The sequence below is a fragment of the Balaenoptera musculus genome, chromosome 3 (genome assembly GCF_009873245.2).
Source record: "Balaenoptera musculus isolate JJ_BM4_2016_0621 chromosome 3, mBalMus1.pri.v3, whole genome shotgun sequence".
Taxonomy (NCBI): domain Eukaryota; kingdom Metazoa; phylum Chordata; class Mammalia; order Artiodactyla; family Balaenopteridae; genus Balaenoptera; species Balaenoptera musculus.
This window is the reverse complement of record NC_045787.1, coordinates 114,384,146-114,404,370: the sequence shown is the minus strand read 5'-3', so window position 1 is coordinate 114,404,370 and position 20,225 is coordinate 114,384,146. Positions and strand designations below refer to the sequence as shown.

Sequence of the window (20,225 nt, the reverse complement as noted above, 5' to 3'; positions counted from 1 at the left end):
CAAAAATAAATAAATTTATTTTGAAAAAAAAAGTATGAAAAGATAACGACAGACTGGGAGAAAGTATTTGCAAATCATATATCCGGTAAAGCACTTGTATCCAGAATATATAAAGAACTTTTACAATTCAATACTAAGACAAACAACTGAATTAAAAACTGGGCAAAAGAATTGAATAGGCATTTCACAAAAGAAGATGAATGGCTAATAAGCACATGAAAAAGTGCTCAACATAATTAATCATTGGGGAAATGCAAATTGAAACAATGAGATACCACCTGCATACCCACTAGAATGGCTATAATCAATGGCAAGGGTATAGAGATACTGGCATTCTCCATACGTTATTGTAAAACGGTACAGCCACTTTGGAAAACAGTTTGGTGATTTCTTAAAATGTTAAAACATCCACGTAACATGTAACTCCACTAGCAGTTCCACTCCTGGCAGCATCTACCCACACAAGAGAAATGAAAACATAACTCTACTTAAAAAACATATGTGAATATTCATGGTAGCATTATTTAATACAGCCCCAAACTGGAAACAATCCAACTGTTCACCAATGGATAAACAGCATTTAGTATAGCCATACAGCCATACAATGGGATACTACTCAGCAATTAAAAGGAACAGACTCCTGATACATGATACAACATGGATGAACTTCAAAACATTATGCAAAGTAGAAGAATCCAGGCACAAAAGACCATATATTATATGATCCATTTATCGGAAATGTCCACAAAAGATGTTTTTAGAAACAGAAAGAAGCTTAGTGGTTGCCAAGGGCTGGGGGTGGGAGTGGTAGTGAGGAATTGCAAATGAATACAAGGAAACGTTTTTGGGATGATGGAAGTTTTCTAAAACTGGATTGCAGTGAGGATCACACAATTATAAGTTTATTAAATCAGTTGTATACTTCAGTGGGAGAATTTCATGATAAGGGAATTATACCTCAATAAAACTTAAAAAAATAAAATTATAAAAAAATAGATGAGGTTTCTGCTCCCATGGACTTTATTGTTTAGTGTTCAAAAGATAGCCATTAAACAATAATTACCTATATAATTGCATAGTTATTATCTAACAGTTGCATAGTTCTTGTGTGGTAAGTACTATACAGCAATTAGAGGGTATCATGAGAGACTGGTAACAAGACAGGCCCGACAGAGGAGTGACGTTTTAGTTGAGATCCAAGGGATAAATAGTGGTTAACCAGAGAAAGGGAAGAACATTCTAGCAGAAGAACAGCAAGTGCTCAAGTGATGAGTAGGAAAGAATATGGCACATGGCACATATATAAACTGAAAGATGTGGAGGAAGACACACTAAGATGAGGTTGAAGAGGTAAATAGAGGTCACATAGTGTAGTCTGTGGGCCAATATATGGAATTCTGTCTTGAATATAAGTGCAGTAAGGAATCAATGAGGCAAGAAGCAAGAAGAACTACAGTCCTGCAGCCTGTGGAACAAAAACCACATTCACAGAAAGACAAGATGAAAAGGCAGAGGGCTATGTACCAGATGAAGAAACAAGATAACACCCCAGAAAAGCAACTAAATGAAGTGGAGATAGGCAATCTTCCAGAAAAAGAATTCAGAATAATAATAGTGAAGATGATCCAGGACCTCAGAAAAAGAATGGAGGCAAATATCGAGAAGATGCAAGAAATGTTTAACAAAGACCTAGAAGAATTAAAGTACAAACAAACAGAGATGAACAATACAATAACTGAAATGAAAACTTCACTAGAAGGAATCAATAGCAGAATAACTGAGGCAGAAGAACGGATAAGTGACCTGGAAGGCAGAATGGTGGAATTCACTGCTGCGGAACAGAAGAAAGAAGAAAGAATGAAAAGAAATGAAGACAGCCTAAAAGACCTCTGGGACAACATTAAACGCAACAACATTCGCATTATAGGGGTCACAGAAGGAGAAGAGAGAGAGAAAGGTCCCAAGAAAATATTTGAAGACATTATAGTCAAAAACTTCCCTAACACGGGAAATAGCCACCCAAGTCTAGGAACCACAGAGAGTCCCATACAGGGTAAACCCAAGGAGAAACACGCCGAGACATGTAGTAATCAAATTGGCAAAAATTAAAGACAATGAAAAATTATTGAAAACAGCAAGGGAAAAACGACAAATAACATACAAGGGAACTCCCATAAGGTTAACAGCTGATTCCTCAGCAGAAACCCTACAAGCCAGAAGGGAGTGGCATGATATACTTAAAGTGATGAAAGGAAAGAACCTACAACCAAGATTACTCTACCCGGCAAGGATCTCATTGAGATTTGATGGAGAAATCAAAAGCTTTACAGACAAGCAAAAGCTAAGAGAATTCAGCATCACCAAACCAGCTCTACAGCAAACGCTAAAGGAACTTCTCTAAGTGGGAAACACAAGAGAAGGAAAGGACCTACAAAAACAAACCCAAAACAATTAAGAAAATGGTAATAGGAACATACATATCGATAATTACCTTAAACGTGAATGGATTAAATGCTCCAACCAAAAGACACAGGCTTGCTGAATGGATACAAAAACAAGACCCATATATATGCTGTCTACAAGAGACCCACTTCAGACCTAGGGACACATACAGACTGAAAGTGAGGGGATGGAAAGAGATATTCCACGCAAATGGAAATCAAAAGAAAGCTGGAGTAGCAATACTCATATCAGATAAATAGACTTTAAAATAAAGAATGTTACAAGAGACAAGGAAGGACACTATATAATGATCAAGGGATCAATCCAAGAAGAAGATATAACAATTATAAATATATATGCACCCAACATAGGAGCACCTCAATACATAAGGCAATTGCTAACAGCTATAAAAGAGGAAATCGACAGTAACACAATAATAGTGGGGGACTTTAACGCCTCACTGACACCAATGGACAGATCATCCAAACAGAAAATTAATAAGGAAACACAAGCTTTAAATGACACAATAGACCAGATAGATTTAATTGATATTTATAGGACATTCCATCCAAAACAGCAGATTACAATTTCTTCTCAAGTGCACACGGAACATTCTCCAGGATAGATCACATCTTGGGTCACAAATCAAGCCTCAGCAAATTTAAGAAAACTGAAATCATATCAAGCATCTTTTCTGACCACAACGCTATCGTAATTAGAAATCAATTACAGGAAAAAAACGTAAAAAACACAAACACATGGAGACTAAACAATACGTTACTAAATAACCAAGAGTTCACTGAAGAAATCAAAGAGGAAATCAAAAAATACCTAGAGACAAATGATAATGAAAACACGATGATCCAAAACCTATGGGATGCAGCAAAAGCAGTTCTAAGAGGGAAGTTTATAGCTATACAAGCCTACCTCAAGAAACAAGAAACATCAAACATCTCAAATAAACAATCTAACCTTACACCTAAAGGAACTAGAGAAAGCAGAATAAACAAAACCCAAAGTTAGCAGAAGGAAAGACATCATAAAGAAAGAGCAGAAATAAATGAAATAGAAACAAAGAAAACAATAGCAAAGATCAATAAAACTAAAAGTTGGTTCTTTGAGAAGATAAACAAAACTGATAAGCCATTAGCCAGACTCATCAAGAAAAAGAGGGAGAGGACTCAAATCAATAAAATCAGAAATGAAAAAGGAGAAGTTACAACAGACACCGCAGAAATACAAAGCATCCTAAGAGACTACTACAGGCAACTTTATGCCAATAAAATGGACAACCTGGAAGAAATGGACAAATTCTTAGACAGGTATAACCTTTCCAGACTGAATCAGGAAGAAACAGAAAATATGAACAGACCAATCACAAGTAATGAAATTGAAACTGTGATTAAAAATCTTCCAACAAACGAAAGTCCAGGACCAGATGGCTTCACAGGTGAATTCTATCAAACATTTAGAGAAGAGCTAACACCCATCCTTCTCAAACTCTTCCAAAAAATTGCAGAGGAAGGAACACTCCCAAACTCATTCTATGAGGCCACCATCACCCTGATACCAAAGCCAGACAAAGACACTACAAAAAAAGAAAATTACAGACCAATATCACTGATGAATATAGATGCAAAAATCCTCAACAAAATACTAGCAAACAGAATCCAGCAACACATTAAAAGGATCATACACCACGATCAAGTGGGATTTATCCCAGGGATGCAAGGATTCTTCAATATACGCAAATCAATCAATGTGATACACCATATTAACAAATTGAAGAATAAAAACCATATGATCATCTCAATAGATGCAGAAAAAGCTTTTGACAAAATTCAACACCCATTTCTGATAAAAACTCTCCAGAAAGTGGGCATAGAGGGAACCCACCTCAACATAATAAAGGCCATATATGACAAACCCACAGCAAACATCATTCTCAATGGTGAAAAACTGAAAGCATTTCCTCTAAGATCAGGAACGAGACAAGGATGTCCACTCTCACCACTATTATTCAACATAGTTCTGGAGGTCCTAGCCACGGCAATCAGAGAAGAAAAAGAAATAAAAGGAATACAAATTGGAAAAGAAGAAGTAAAACTGTCACTGTTTGCGGATGACATGATACTATACATAGAGAATCCTAAAACTGCCACCAGAAAACTGCTAGAGCTAATTAATGAATATGGTAAAGTTGCAGGATACAAAATTAATGCACAGAAATCTCTTGCATTCCTATACACTAATGATGAAAAATCTGAAAGAGAAATTATGGACACACTCCCATTTACCATTGCAACAAAAAGAATAAAATACCTAGGAATAAACCTACCTAGGGAGACGAAAGACCTGTATGCAGAAAACTATAAGACACTGATGAAAGAAATTAAAGATGATACCAACAGATGGAGAGATATACCATGTTCTTGGATTGGAAGAATCAACATTGTGAAAATGAGTATACTACCCAAAGCAATCTACAGATTCAATGCAATCCCTATCAAATTACCAATGGCATTTTTTACGGAGCTAGAACAAATCATCTTAAAATTTGTATGGAGACACAAAAGACCCCGAATAGCCAAAGCAGTCTTGAGGGAAAAAAATGGAGCTGGAGGAATCAGACTCCCTGACTTCAGACTATACTACAAAGCTACAGTAATCAAGACAGTATGGTACTGGCACAAAAACAGAAACATAGATCAATGGAACAAGATAGAAAGCCCAGAGATTAACCCACGCACCTATGGTCAACTAATCTATGACAAAGGAGGCAAAGATATACAATGGAGAAGAGACAGTCTCTTCAATAAGTGGTGCTGGGAAAACTGGACAGCTACATGTAAAAGAATGAAATTAGAATACTCCCTAACACCATACACAAAAATAAACTCAAAATGGATTAGAGACCTAAATATAAGACTGGACACTATAAAACTCTTAGAGGAAAACATAGGAAGAACACTCTTTGACATAAATCACAGCAAGATCTTTTTTGATCCACCTCCTAGAGTAATGGAAATAAAAACAAAAATAAACAAATGGGACCTAATGAAACTTCAAAGCTTTTGCACAGCAAAGGAAACCATAAACAAGACGAAAAGACAACCCTCAGAATGGGAGAAAATATTTGCAAATGAATCAACGGACAAAGGATTAATCTCCAAAATATATAAACAGCTCATTCAGCTCAATATCAAAGAAACAAACACCCCAATCCAAAAATGGGCAGAAGACCTAAATAGACATTTCTCCAAAGAAGACATACAGATGGCCACGAAGCACATGAAAAGATGCTCAACATCACTAATTATTAGAGAAATGCAAATCAAAACTACAATGAGGTATCACCTCACTCCTGTTAGAATGGGCATCATCAGAAAATCTACAAACAACAAATGCTGGAGAGGGTGTGGAGAAAAGGGAACCCTCTTGCACTGTTGGTGGGAATGTAAATTGATACAGCCACTATGGAGAACAATATGGAGGTTCCTTAAAAAACTAAAAATAGAATTACCATATGACCCAGCAATCCCACTACTGGGCATATACCCAGAGAAAACCGTAATTCAAAAAGACACATGCACCCGAATGTTCATTGCAGCACTATTTACAATAGCCAGGTCATGGAAGCAACCTAAATGCCCATCAACAGACGAATGGATAAAGAAGTTGTGGTACATATATACAATGGAATATTACTCAGCCATAAAAAGGAACGAAATTGAGTCATTTGTTGAGACATGGATGGATCTAGAGACTGTCATACAGAGTGAAGTAAGTCAGAAAGAGAAAAACAAATATCGTATATTAATGCATGTATGCGGAACCTAGAAAAATGGTACAGATGAGCCAGTTTGCAGGGCAGAAGTTGAGACACAAATGTAGAGAATGGTCATATGGACACCAAGGGGGGAAAGCTGCGGTGAGGTGGGGATGGTGGTGTGCTGAATTGGGCAATTGGGATTGACATGTATACACTGATGTGTATAAAACTGATGCCTAATAAGAACCTGCAGTATAAAAAAACAAACAAAACAACTAATACTAAACTTTCATTGGGTTATTTGTATGGAAATATGTTAATATAAATGTTTCAGACATTACATGAAATTTCTAAAAATCTTATATTTGTATTTGTATGGAAATATGTATGGAAATATGTTAATATAAATGTTTCAGACATTACATGAAATTTCTAAAAATCTTATATTTGTATTTGTATGGAAATATGTATGGAAATATGTTAATATAAATGTTTCAGACATTACATGAAATTTCTAAAAATCTTATATGTTCGGGTATAATGTTATAAGTAATAATCCTAGTTATTACTTTAAAATGTATATCTCAGAAATAACTAATTTTCTTGTCAACTGCATTATTATGAACTTTCATCAAATCTTTAACCGTGGTCATTTTTAAGTCTTTTGTCATTTACAGACAGTTCTGGGTGTACTCTGATGATTTTGCAAATATGTTCCTATAAAAGGGTTTCATCTTCAAGAAATTCATGGAAAAGACTCTGACAAGTACAGGTTTCTGGTAACTGACTGTACTGCTGAACTGAATGAATAAGCATTTTCAGAACTCTAATGAAAACCTGATGAACTCATAAAAGTGCTAACAAAAGATCAAGATGAAAAAAAAAAATTAATTACATGGGACTGAGTGAACTGAGGAGGATGAGTATAATTTTTGTGACTTTCTGTCTGAATTTAAAAAAAAAAAAATCCCACAAGGACTCAGAGGCAAAGAATATACAAATCAATTTTCACTGCAAAGTAAAGGAGCTGTTACAGTGGAGGATTACTGGACTGAATGTCAATATTATGACATAGTATGAGTGTGTTTCATGTTTGGTAATTGCAATCATTGTTGCTTTTGTTGTGGTCATCCATGTACAATGCTTGGTGTCAGTCTATTTATGTCTTGTAAAAATAAAATACAGTGTGTGTGTGTGTGAATAAAAAAAAAAAAAAAAAAAAAAAGAAAGAGCAGAAATAAATGAAATAGAAACAAAGAAAACAATAGCAAAGATCAATAAAACTAAAAGCTGGTTCTTTGAGAAGATAAACAAAATTGATAAACCATTAGCCAGACTCATCAAGAAAAAGAGGGAGAGGACTCAAATCATTAAAATTAGAAATGAAAAAGGAGAAGTTACAACAGACACCACAGAAATACAAAGCATCCTAAGAGACTACTACAAGCAACTCTATGTCAATAAAATGGGCAACCTGGAAGAAATGGACAAATTCTTAGAAAGGTATAACCTTCCAAGACTGAACCAGGAAGAAATAGAAAATATGAACAGACCAATCACAAGTAATGAAGTTGAAACTGTGATTAAAAATCTTCCAACAAACAAAAGTCCAGGACCAGATGGCTTCACAGGTGAATTCTATCAAACATTTAGAGAAGAGCTAACACCCATCCCTCTCAAACTCTTCCAAAAAATTGCAGAGGAAGGAACACTCCCAAACTCATTCTATGAGGCCACCATCACTCTGATACCAAAACCAGACAAAGATACTACAAAAAAAGAAAATTACAGACCAATATCACTGATGAATATAGATGCAAAAATCCTCAACAAAATACTAGCAAACAGAATCCAACAACACATTAAAAGGATCATACACCACGATCAAGTGGGATTTGTCTCAGGGATGCAAGGATTCTTCAAGATATGCAAATCAATCAATGTGATACACCATATTAACAAATTGAAGAATAAAAACCATATGATCATCTCAATAGATGCAGAAAAAGCTTTTGACAAAATTCAACACCCATTTATGATAAAAACTCTCCAGAAAGTGGGCATAGAGGGAACCCACCTCAACATAATAAAGGCCATATACGACAAACCCACAGCAAACATCATTCTCAATGCTGAAAACCTGAAAGCATTTCCTCTAAGATCAGGAAGAAGACAAGGATGTCCACTGTCACCACTATTATTCAACATAGTTTTGGAAGTCCTAGCCACAGCTCTCAGAGAAGAAAAAGAAATAAAAGAAATACAAATTGGAAAAGAAGAAGTAAAACAGATGACATGATACTATACAAAGAGAATCCTAGAGATGACACCAGAAAACTACTAGAGCTGATCAATGAATTAGGTAAAGTTGTAGGATACAAAATTAATGCACAGAAATCTCTTGCAGTCCTATACACTAATGTTAAAAAATCTGAAAAAGAAATTAAGGAAGCACTCCCATTTACCATTGCAACAAAAAGAATAAAATACCTAGGAATAAACCTACCTAGGGAGACGAAAGACCTGTATGCAGAAAACTATAAGACACTGATGAAAGAAATTAAAGATGATACCAACAGATGGAGAGATATACCATGTTCTTGGATTGGAAGAATCAACATTGTGAAAATGAGTATACTACCCAAAGCAATCTACAGATTCAATGCAATCCCTATCAAATTACCAATGGCATTTTTTACGGAGCTAGAACAAATCATCTTAAAATTTGTATGGAGACACAAAAGACCCCGAATAGCCAAAGCAGTCTTGAGGGAAAAAAATGGAGCTGGAGGAATCAGACTCCCTGACTTCAGACTATACTACAAAGCTACAGTAATCAAGACAGTATGGTACTGGCACAAAAACAGAAACATAGATCAATGGAACAAGATAGAAAGCCCAGAGATTAACCCACGCACCTATGGTCAACTAATCTATGACAAAGGAGGCAAAGATATACAATGGAGAAGAGACAGTCTCTTCAATAAGTGGTGCTGGGAAAACTGGACAGCTACATGTAAAAGAATGAAATTAGAATACTCCCTAACACCATACACAAAAATAAACTCAAAATGGATTAGAGACCTAAATATAAGACTGGACACTATAAAACTCTTAGAGGAAAACATAGGAAGAACACTCTTTGACATAAATCACAGCAAGATCTTTTTTGATCCACCTCCTAGAGTAATGGAAATAAAAACAAAAATAAACAAATGGGACCTAATGAAACTTCAAAGCTTTTGCACAGCAAAGGAAACCATAAACAAGACGAAAAGACAACCCTCAGAATGGGAGAAAATATTTGCAAATGAATCAACGGACAAAGGATTAATCTCCAAAATATATAAACAGCTCATTCAGCTCAATATCAAAGAAACAAACACCCCAATCCAAAAATGGGCAGAAGACCTAAATAGACATTTCTCCAAAGAAGACATACAGATGGCCACGAAGCACATGAAAAGATGCTCAACATCACTAATTATTAGAGAAATGCAAATCAAAACTACAATGAGGTATCACCTCACTCCTGTTAGAATGGGCATCATCAGAAAATCTACAAACAACAAATGCTGGAGAGGGTGTGGAGAAAAGGGAACCCTCTTGCACTGTTGGTGGGAATGTAAATTGATACAGCCACTATGGAGAACAATATGGAGGTTCCTTAAAAAACTAAAATAGAATTACCATATGACCCAGCAATCCCACTACTGGGCATATACCCAGAGAAAACCGTAATTCAAAAAGACACATGCACCCGAATGTTCATTGCAGCACTATTTACAATAGCCAGGTCATGGAAGCAACCTAAATGCCCATCAACAGACGAATGGATAAAGAAGTTGTGGTACATATATACAATGGAATATTACTCAGCCATAAAAAGGAACGAAATTGAGTCATTTGTTGAGACATGGATGGATCTAGAGACTGTCATACAGAGTGAAGTAAGTCAGAAAGAGAAAAACAAATATCGTATATTAATGCATGTATGCGGAACCTAGAAAAATGGTACAGATGAGCCAGTTTGCAGGGCAGAAGTTGAGACACAAATGTAGAGAATGGTCATATGGACACCAAGGGGGGAAAGCTGCGGTGAGGTGGGGATGGTGGTGTGCTGAATTGGGCAATTGGGATTGACATGTATACACTGATGTGTATAAAACTGATGCCTAATAAGAACCTGCAGTATAAAAAACAAACAAAACAACTAATACTAAACTTTCATTGGGTTATTTGTATGGAAATATGTTAATATAAATGTTTCAGACATTACATGAAATTTCTAAAAATCTTATATTTGTATTTGTATGGAAATATGTATGGAAATATGTTAATATAAATGTTTCAGACATTACATGAAATTTCTAAAAATCTTATATTTGTATTTGTATGGAAATATGTATGGAAATATGTTAATATAAATGTTTCAGACATTACATGAAATTTCTAAAAATCTTATATGTTCGGGTATAATGTTATAAGTAATAATCCTAGTTATTACTTTAAAATGTATATCTCAGAAATAACTAATTTTCTTGTCAACTGCATTATTATGAACTTTCATCAAATCTTTAACCGTGGTCATTTTTAAGTCTTTTGTCATTTACAGACAGTTCTGGGTGTACTCTGATGATTTTGCAAATATGTTCCTATAAAAGGGTTTCATCTTCAAGAAATTCATGGAAAAGACTCTGACAAGTACAGGTTTCTGGTAACTGACTGTACTGCTGAACTGAATGAATAAGCATTTTCAGAACTCTAATGAAAACCTGATGAACTCATAAAAGTGCTAACAAAAGATCAAGATGAAAAAAAAAAATTAATTACATGGGACTGAGTGAACTGAGGAGGATGAGTATAATTTTTGTGACTTTCTGTCTGAATTTAAAAAAAAAAAAAATCCCACAAGGACTCAGAGGCAAAGAATATACAAATCAATTTTCACTGCAAAGTAAAGGAGCTGTTACAGTGGAGGATTACTGGACTGAATGTCAATATTATGACATAGTATGAGTGTGTTTCATGTTTGGTAATTGCAATCATTGTTGCTTTTGTTGTGGTCATCCATGTACAATGCTTGGTGTCAGTCTATTTATGTCTTGTAAAAATAAAATACAGTGTGTGTGTGTGTGAATAAAAAAAAAAAAAAAAAAAAAGAAAGAGCAGAAATAAATGAAATAGAAACAAAGAAAACAATAGCAAAGATCAATAAAACTAAAAGCTGGTTCTTTGAGAAGATAAACAAAATTGATAAACCATTAGCCAGACTCATCAAGAAAAAGAGGGAGAGGACTCAAATCATTAAAATTAGAAATGAAAAAGGAGAAGTTACAACAGACACCACAGAAATACAAAGCATCCTAAGAGACTACTACAAGCAACTCTATGTCAATAAAATGGGCAACCTGGAAGAAATGGACAAATTCTTAGAAAGGTATAACCTTCCAAGACTGAACCAGGAAGAAATAGAAAATATGAACAGACCAATCACAAGTAATGAAGTTGAAACTGTGATTAAAAATCTTCCAACAAACAAAAGTCCAGGACCAGATGGCTTCACAGGTGAATTCTATCAAACATTTAGAGAAGAGCTAACACCCATCCCTCTCAAACTCTTCCAAAAAATTGCAGAGGAAGGAACACTCCCAAACTCATTCTATGAGGCCACCATCACTCTGATACCAAAACCAGACAAAGATACTACAAAAAAAGAAAATTACAGACCAATATCACTGATGAATATAGATGCAAAAATCCTCAACAAAATACTAGCAAACAGAATCCAACAACACATTAAAAGGATCATACACCACGATCAAGTGGGATTTGTCTCAGGGATGCAAGGATTCTTCAAGATATGCAAATCAATCAATGTGATACACCATATTAACAAATTGAAGAATAAAAACCATATGATCATCTCAATAGATGCAGAAAAAGCTTTTGACAAAATTCAACACCCATTTATGATAAAAACTCTCCAGAAAGTGGGCATAGAGGGAACCCACCTCAACATAATAAAGGCCATATACGACAAACCCACAGCAAACATCATTCTCAATGCTGAAACCTGAAAGCATTTCCTCTAAGATCAGGAAGAAGACAAGGATGTCCACTGTCACCACTATTATTCAACATAGTTTTGGAAGTCCTAGCCACAGCTCTCAGAGAAGAAAAAGAAATAAAAGAAATACAAATTGGAAAAGAAGAAGTAAAACAGATGACATGATACTATACAAAGAGAATCCTAGAGATGACACCAGAAAACTACTAGAGCTGATCAATGAATTAGGTAAAGTTGTAGGATACAAAATTAATGCACAGAAATCTCTTGCAGTCCTATACACTAATGTTAAAAAATCTGAAAAAGAAATTAAGGAAGCACTCCCATTTACCATTGCAACAAAAAGAATAAATACCTAGGAATAAACCTACCTAGGGAGACCAAAGACCTGTATGCAGAAACTATAAGACACTGATGAAAGAAATTAAAGATGATACCAACAGATGGAGAGATATACCATGTTCTTGGATTGGAAGAATCAACATTGTGAAAATGAGTATACTACCCAAAGCAATCTACAGATTCAATGCAATCCCTATCAAATTACCAATGGCATTTTTTACGGAGCTAGAACAAATCATCTTAAAATTTGTATGGAGACACAAAAGACCCCGAATAGCCAAGCAGTCTTGAGGGAAAAAAATGGAGCTGGAGGAATCAGACTCCCTGACTTCAGACTATACTACAAAGCTACAGTAATCAAGACAGTATGGTACTGGCACAAAAACAGAAACATAGATCAATGGAACAAGATAGAAAGCCCAGAGATTAACCCACGCACCTATGGTCAACTAATCTATGACAAAGGAGGCAAAGATATACAATGGAGAAGAGACAGTCTCTTCAATAAGTGGTGCTGGGAAAACTGGACAGCTACATGTAAAAGAATGAAATTAGAATACTCCCTAACACCATACACAAAAATAAACTCAAAATGGATTAGAGACCTAAATATAAGACTGGACACTATAAAACTCTTAGAGGAAAACATAGGAAGAACACTCTTTGACATAAATCACAGCAAGATCTTTTTTGATCCACCTCCTAGAGTAATGGAAATAAAAACAAAAATAAACAAATGGGACCTAATGAAACTTCAAAGCTTTTGCACAGCAAAGGAAACCATAAACAAGACGAAAAGACAACCCTCAGAATGGGAGAAAATATTTGCAAATGAATCAACGGACAAAGGATTAATCTCCAAAATATATAAACAGCTCATTCAGCTCAATATCAAAGAAACAAACACCCCAATCCAAAAATGGGCAGAAGACCTAAATAGACATTTCTCTAATAATACATACAGATGGCCACGAAGCACATGAAAAGATGCTCAACATCACTAATTATTAGAGAAATGCAAATCAAAACTACAATGAGGTATCACCTCACTCCTGTTAGAATGGGCATCATCAGAAAATCTACAAACAACAAATGCTGGAGAGGGTGTGGAGAAAAGGGAACCCTCTTGCACTGTTGGTGGGAATGTAATTGATACAGCCACTATGGAGAACAATATGGAGGTTCCTTAAAAAACTAAAAATAGAATTACCATATGACCCAGCAATCCCACTACTGGGCATATACCCAGAGAAAACCGTAATTCAAAAAGACACATGCACCCGAATGTTCACTGCAGCACTATTTACAATAGCTAGGTCATGGAAGCAACCTAAATGCCCATTCACAGATGAATGGGTAAGGAAGATGTGGTACATATATACAATGGAATATTACTCAGCCATAAAAAGGAACGAATTTGAGTCATTTGTTGAGACGTGGATGGATCTAGCAACTGTCATACAGAGTGAAGTAAGTTAGAAAGAGAAAAACAAATATCATATATTAATGCATATATGTGGAACCTAGAAAAATGGTACAGATGAACTGGTTTGCAGGGCAGAAATTGAGACACAGATGTAGAGAACAAATGTATGGACACCAAGGGGGGAAAGTGGCGGGGGAGGTGGTGTGATGAATTGGGCGATTGGGATTGACATGTATACACTACTATGTATAAAATGGATACCTAATAAGAACCTGCTGTATAAAAAAAAAACTGAGAAAAAGAAAGAATCAGTGAAGCATTTTAAGGATGGAAGTGACTTAATCAGATTTTCATTTTTATTTTTTAATTTAATTTATTTTTATTTTTATTTTTTTTCAGATTTTCATTTTTAAAATACTATAAAAGGACCTGGGGCCAGTGAACATGATAAACATGGTCTTAACATGGTCTTACAGAGTAGAAGAGACAGATGACAAATATTTATATAATCAAAATAAAACAAAATTATTACAGTAATCAGTGTAATAAAGGGTACTATCATGAGACTAATAGGAAGGGAACCTGTTACCCAATACCTGTGAGACTTCTCCCAGCTCTTCATGGCATCCTGGCAAATGACTCCCATTGTTAGTCTTTGTCTCACTGAGACTGAGCCTATACACATATACATACAGTCATACAGAAATTATCCTCCCACCTTGCTTTGCCTTGGGCCAATGAGGATTTAGATCTGAACACATGAGACTAGTAGCTTTGCTTTCTTATCTTTATCAAAATTAGCACATTGGGACTTCCTTTGTGGCACAGTGGTTAAGAATCTGCCTGCCAATGCAGGGGACATGGGTTCAAGCCCTGGTCTGGGAAGATCCCACATGCCATGGAGCAACTAAGCCTGTGAGCCACAACTACTGAGCCTGCGCTCTAGAGCCTGCGAGCGACAACTACTGAAGCCCGCACGCCTAGAGCCCATGGCCTGCAACAAGAGAGGCCACCACAGTGAGAAGCCCGTGCACCTCAACGAAGAGTAGTCCCACTTGCCAAACTGGAAAGGCCTGTGTGGCAGCAATGAAAACCCAGCTCAGCCAAAATAAATAAATAAATTTATTACCCAAATAAAAACCACATTGATGGATATCAACCTCAAACGACCTATGAAGACTTACACATTTCTTTCTGGTGGAAATATATTTTTTGTTGTACTGCAAGTCTGGTTCACCTACATAGTGTTCAAAACAAAGCTGAAAACACTAAAATTTCCCTAAATCTTACTTTATTTATTTTAAAACCTGAAAAATAAGAGCAGGAATATTCAATTCATACTATTATAGAAATAGGTTTTATGTGTATATTCAGTAGTCGGTAAGAGAGCAAGAAGCATGTATTATTCACTGTTGTATCTGTAACACTTTGCAAGTGCCTACCATGTTGAACAGGAGTTAAGGTTTGTGATGAATTAATCTCTAGATTATACACATTCTTCATATTTTTCCTTTTTCATAACATTGTCCATTATGTATTTACTGTAAAAAACATGGAAATGTAAATGCAGAAAAGGAGATTGTTGAAAACATAATCAGAATCTTATGAGCACTATCAACATTTTGATGTTTTTTTTTGCCAGTCTTATGAGTCTTATTATTTTCTGTATGTGTGTGCTTGTGTGTTTTTGAACAAACTATTATACTATGTATATCGTTCTGTTTCCTTTTTAAAAAAAATAACTCTTAAATATTTCTTATGCCATTACAATTTATTTGAAGGTGTCCTTTTTAATGATTGTATAATATTTCTTCATTTATATTATCTTTAATCATTTGTATTTGCAGTGATTGTTGAGCCCATTCCAGTTGGACAAGCTGCTAAGGACTATTTAAATTTGTATGTAACGCCAACTCTGCTTAAAGGACTTACAGAGCTTTGTAAGCAAAAACCAGCAGATCCTTTTGTAAGAAATTTTTTTATTCATACTAAAGAATATTGTCTATAGTTTTCATAGTTAAAATATTATATTCTTTGAAACATATTGAGAGTCATTTAAAAAACTTTTTATATACATTTTAGATACTTCATTTTGTATAACTTTTGATTATAGTTGACCCTTGAGAGTGGGGGTTAGGGGCACTGACCCTTTGTGCAGTCAAAAATCTGGCACATAACTTATAGTAGACCCTCGTATCCTCATTTCCTCTGTATCTGTGATTCTGCATCCTGGGTTCAGCCAGTCATGGATTGTGTAGTACTGTAGTATTTACTATTGAAAAAAATCTGCGTGTAAGTGGACCCCCCGCAGTTCAAACCTATGTTGCTCAAGGGTCAGTTGTACTTACTTTCTTGCTGTGTTTTAACTCTTAAAAAAAAATTCTTCCTAAGTACGTTTTCAATCATTGCATCCTTTCATTGCTGAGCATTGTTTTTTGTTTTTTTGTTTTTTTTTATTCACACACACACACACTGTATTTTATTTTTACAAGACATAAATAGACTGACACCAAGCATTGTACATGGATGACCACAACAAAAGCAACAATGATTGCAATTACCAAACATGAAACACACTCATACTATGTCATAATATTGACATTCAGTCCAGTAATCCTCCACTGTAACAGCTCCTTTACTTTGCAGTGAAAATTGATTTGTATATTCTTTGCCTCTGAGTCCTTGTGGGATTTTTTTTTTTTTTAATTCAGACAGAAAGTCACAAAAATTATACTCATCCTCATCAGTTCACTCAGTCCCATGTAATTAATTTTTTTTTCATCTTGATCTTTTGTTAGCACTTTTATGAGTTCATCAGTTTTTCATTAGAGTTCTGAAAATGCTTATTCATTCAGTTCAGCAGTACAGTCAGTTACCAGAAACCTGTACTTGTCAGAGTCTTTTCCATGAATTTCTTGAAGATGAAACCCTTTTATAGGAACATATTTGCAAAATCATCAGAGTACACCCAGGACTGTCTGTAAATGACAAAAGACTTAAAAATGACCACGGTTAAAGATTTGATGAAAGTTCATAATAATGCAGTTGACAAGAAAATTAGTTATTTCTGAGATATACATTTTAAAGTAATAACTAGGATTATTACTTATAACATTATCCAGAACATATAAGATTTTTAGAAATTTCATGTAATGTCTGAAACATTTATATTAACATATTTCCATACATATTTCCATACAAATACAAATATAAGATTTTTAGAAATTTCATGTAATGTCTGAAACATTTATATTAACATATTTCCATACATATTTCCATACAAATACAAATATAAGATTTTTAGAAATTTCATGTAATGTCTGAAACATTTATATTAACATATTTCCATACAAATAACCCAATGAAAGTTTAGTATTAGTTGTTTTGTTTGTTTTTTTATACTGCAGGTTCTTATTAGGCATCAGTTTCATACACATCAGTGTATACATGTCAATCCCAATTGCCCAATCCAGCACACCACCATCCCCACCTCACCGCAGTTTTCCCCCCTTGGTGTCCATATGACCATTCTCTACATTTGTGTCTCAACTTCTGCCCTGCAAACTGGCTCATCTGTACCATTTTTCTAGGTTCCGCATACATGCATTAATATACGATATTTGTTTTTCTCTTTCTGACTTACTTCACTCTGTATGACAGTCTCTAGATCCATCCATGTCTCAACAAATGACTCAATTTCGTTCCTTTTTATGGCTGAGTAATATTCCATTGTATATATGTACCACAACTTCTTTATCCATTCGTCTGTTTTATGGGGCATTTAGGTTGCTTCCATGACCTGGCTATTGTAAATAGTGCTGCAATGAACATTCGGGTGCATGTGTCTTTTTGAATTACGGTTTTCTCTGGGTATATGCCCAGTAGTGGGATTGCTGGGTCATATGGTAATTCTATTTTTAGTTTTTTAAGGAACCTCCATATTGTTCTCCATAGTGGCTGTATCAATTTACATTCCCACCAACAGTGCAAGAGGGTTCCCTTTCTCCACACCCTCTCCAGCATTTGTTGTTTGTAGATTTTCTGATGATGCCCATTCTAACAGGAGTGAGGTGATACCTCATTGTAGTTTTGATTTGCATTTCTCTAATAATTAGTGATGTTGAGCATCTTTTCATGTGCTTCGTGGCCATCTGTATGTCTTCTTTGGAGAAATGTCTATTTAGGTCTTCTGCCCATTTTTGGATTGGGGTGTTTGTTTCTTTGATATTGAGCTGAATGAGCTGTTTATATATTTTGGAGATTAATCCTTTGTCCGTTGATTCATTTGCAAATATTTTCTCCCATTCTGAGGGTTGTCTTTTCGTCTTGTTTATGGTTTCCTTTGCTGTGCAAAAGCTTTGAAGTTTCATTAGGTCCCATTTGTTTATTTTTGTTTTTATTTCCATTACTCTAGGAGGTGGATCAAAAAAGATCTTGCTGTGATTTATGTCAAAGAGTGTTCTTCCTATGTTTTCCTCTAAGAGTTTTATAGTGTCCAGTCTTATATTTAGGTCTCTAATCCATTTTGAGTTTATTTTTGTGTATGGTGTTAGGGAGTATTCTAATTTCATTCTTTTACATGTAGCTGTCCAGTTTTCCCAGCACCACTTATTGAAGAGACTGTCTTTTCTCCATTGTATATCTTTGCCTCCTTTGTCATAGATTAGTTGACCATAGGTGCGTGGGTTAATCTCTGGGCTTTCTATCTTGTTCCATTGATCTATGTTTCTGTTTTTGTGCCAGTACCATACTGTCTTGATTACTGTAGCTTTGTAGTATAGTCTGAAGTCTGGGAGTCTGATTCCTCTCAGCTCCATTTTTTTCCCTCAAGACTGCTTTGGCTATTCGGGGTCTTTTGTGTCTCCATACAAATTTTAAGATGATTTGTTCTAGCTCCGTAAAAAATGCCATTGGTAATTTGATAGGGATTGCATTGAATCTGTAGATTGCTTTGGGTAGTATACTCATTTTCACAATGTTGATTCTTCCAATCCAAGAACATGGTATATCTCTCCATCTGTTGGTATCATCTTTAATTTCTTTCATCAGTGTCTTATAGTTTTCTGCATACAGGTCTTTCGTCTCCCTAGGTAGGTTTATTCCTAGGTATTTTATTCTTTTTGTTGCAATGGTAAATGGGAGTGTTTCCATAATTTCTCTTTCAGATTTTTCATCATTAGTGTATAGGAATGCAAGAGATTTCTGTGCATTAATTTTGTATCCTGCAACTTTACCATATTCATTAATCAGCTCTAACAGTTTTCTGGTGGCAGTTTTAGGATTCTCTATGTATAGTATCATGTCATCCGCAAACAGTGACAGTTTTACTTCTTCTTTTCCAATTTGTATTCCTTTTATTTCTTTTTCTTCTCTGATTGCCGTAGCTAGGACTTCCAGAACTATGTTGAATAATAGTGGTGAGAGTGGACATCCTTGTCTCGTTCCTGATCTTAGAGGAAATGCTTTCAGTTTTTCACCATTGGGAATGATGTTTGCTGTGGGTTTGTCATATATGGCCTTTATTATGTTGAGGTAGGTTCCCTCTATGCCCACTTTCTGGAGAGTTTTTATCAGAAATGGGTGTTGAATTTTGTCAAAAGCTTTTTCTGCATCTATTGAGATGATCATATGGTTTTTATTCTTCATTTGTTAATATGGTGTATCACATTGATTGATTTGCGTATATTGAAGAATCCTTGCATCCCTGGGATAAATCCCACTTGATCGTGGTGTATGATCCTTTTAATGTGTTGCTGGATTCTGTTTGCTAGTATTTTGTTGAGGATTTTTGCATCTATATTCATCAGTGATATTGGTCTGTAATTTTCTTTTTTGTAGTGTCTTTGTCTGGTTTTGGTATCAGGGTGATGGTGGCCTCATAGAATGAGTTTGGGAGTGTTCTTCCTCTGCAATTTTTTGGAAGAGTTTGAGAAGGATGGGGTGTTAGCTCTTCTCTAAATGTTTGATAGAATTCACCTGTGAAGCCATCTGGTCCTGGACTTTTGTTTGTTGGAAGATTTTTAATCACAGTTTCAATTTCATTACTTGTGATTGGTCTGTTCATATTTTCTGTTTCTTCCTGATTCAGTCTGGGAAGGTTATACCTTTCTAAGAATTTGTCCATTTCTTCCAGGTTGTCCATTTTATTGGCATAAAGTTGCTTGTAGTAGTCT

The 20,225-nt window shown here is 35.2% G+C and overlaps 1 protein-coding gene across 1 annotated transcript in view; it reads left to right on the top strand.

Moving 5' to 3' along the window:
- Positions 1-20,225, top strand: part of NME5 (NME/NM23 family member 5) — a 51,277-nt gene that overhangs the window by 11,457 nt on the left and 19,595 nt on the right. Inside the window, exon 4 of the mRNA XM_036848624.1 lies at positions 15,900-16,018. Coding sequence (XP_036704519.1) covers positions 15,900-16,018 — 119 coding nt within the window. The remainder of the gene's footprint in view (positions 1-15,899; positions 16,019-20,225) is intronic.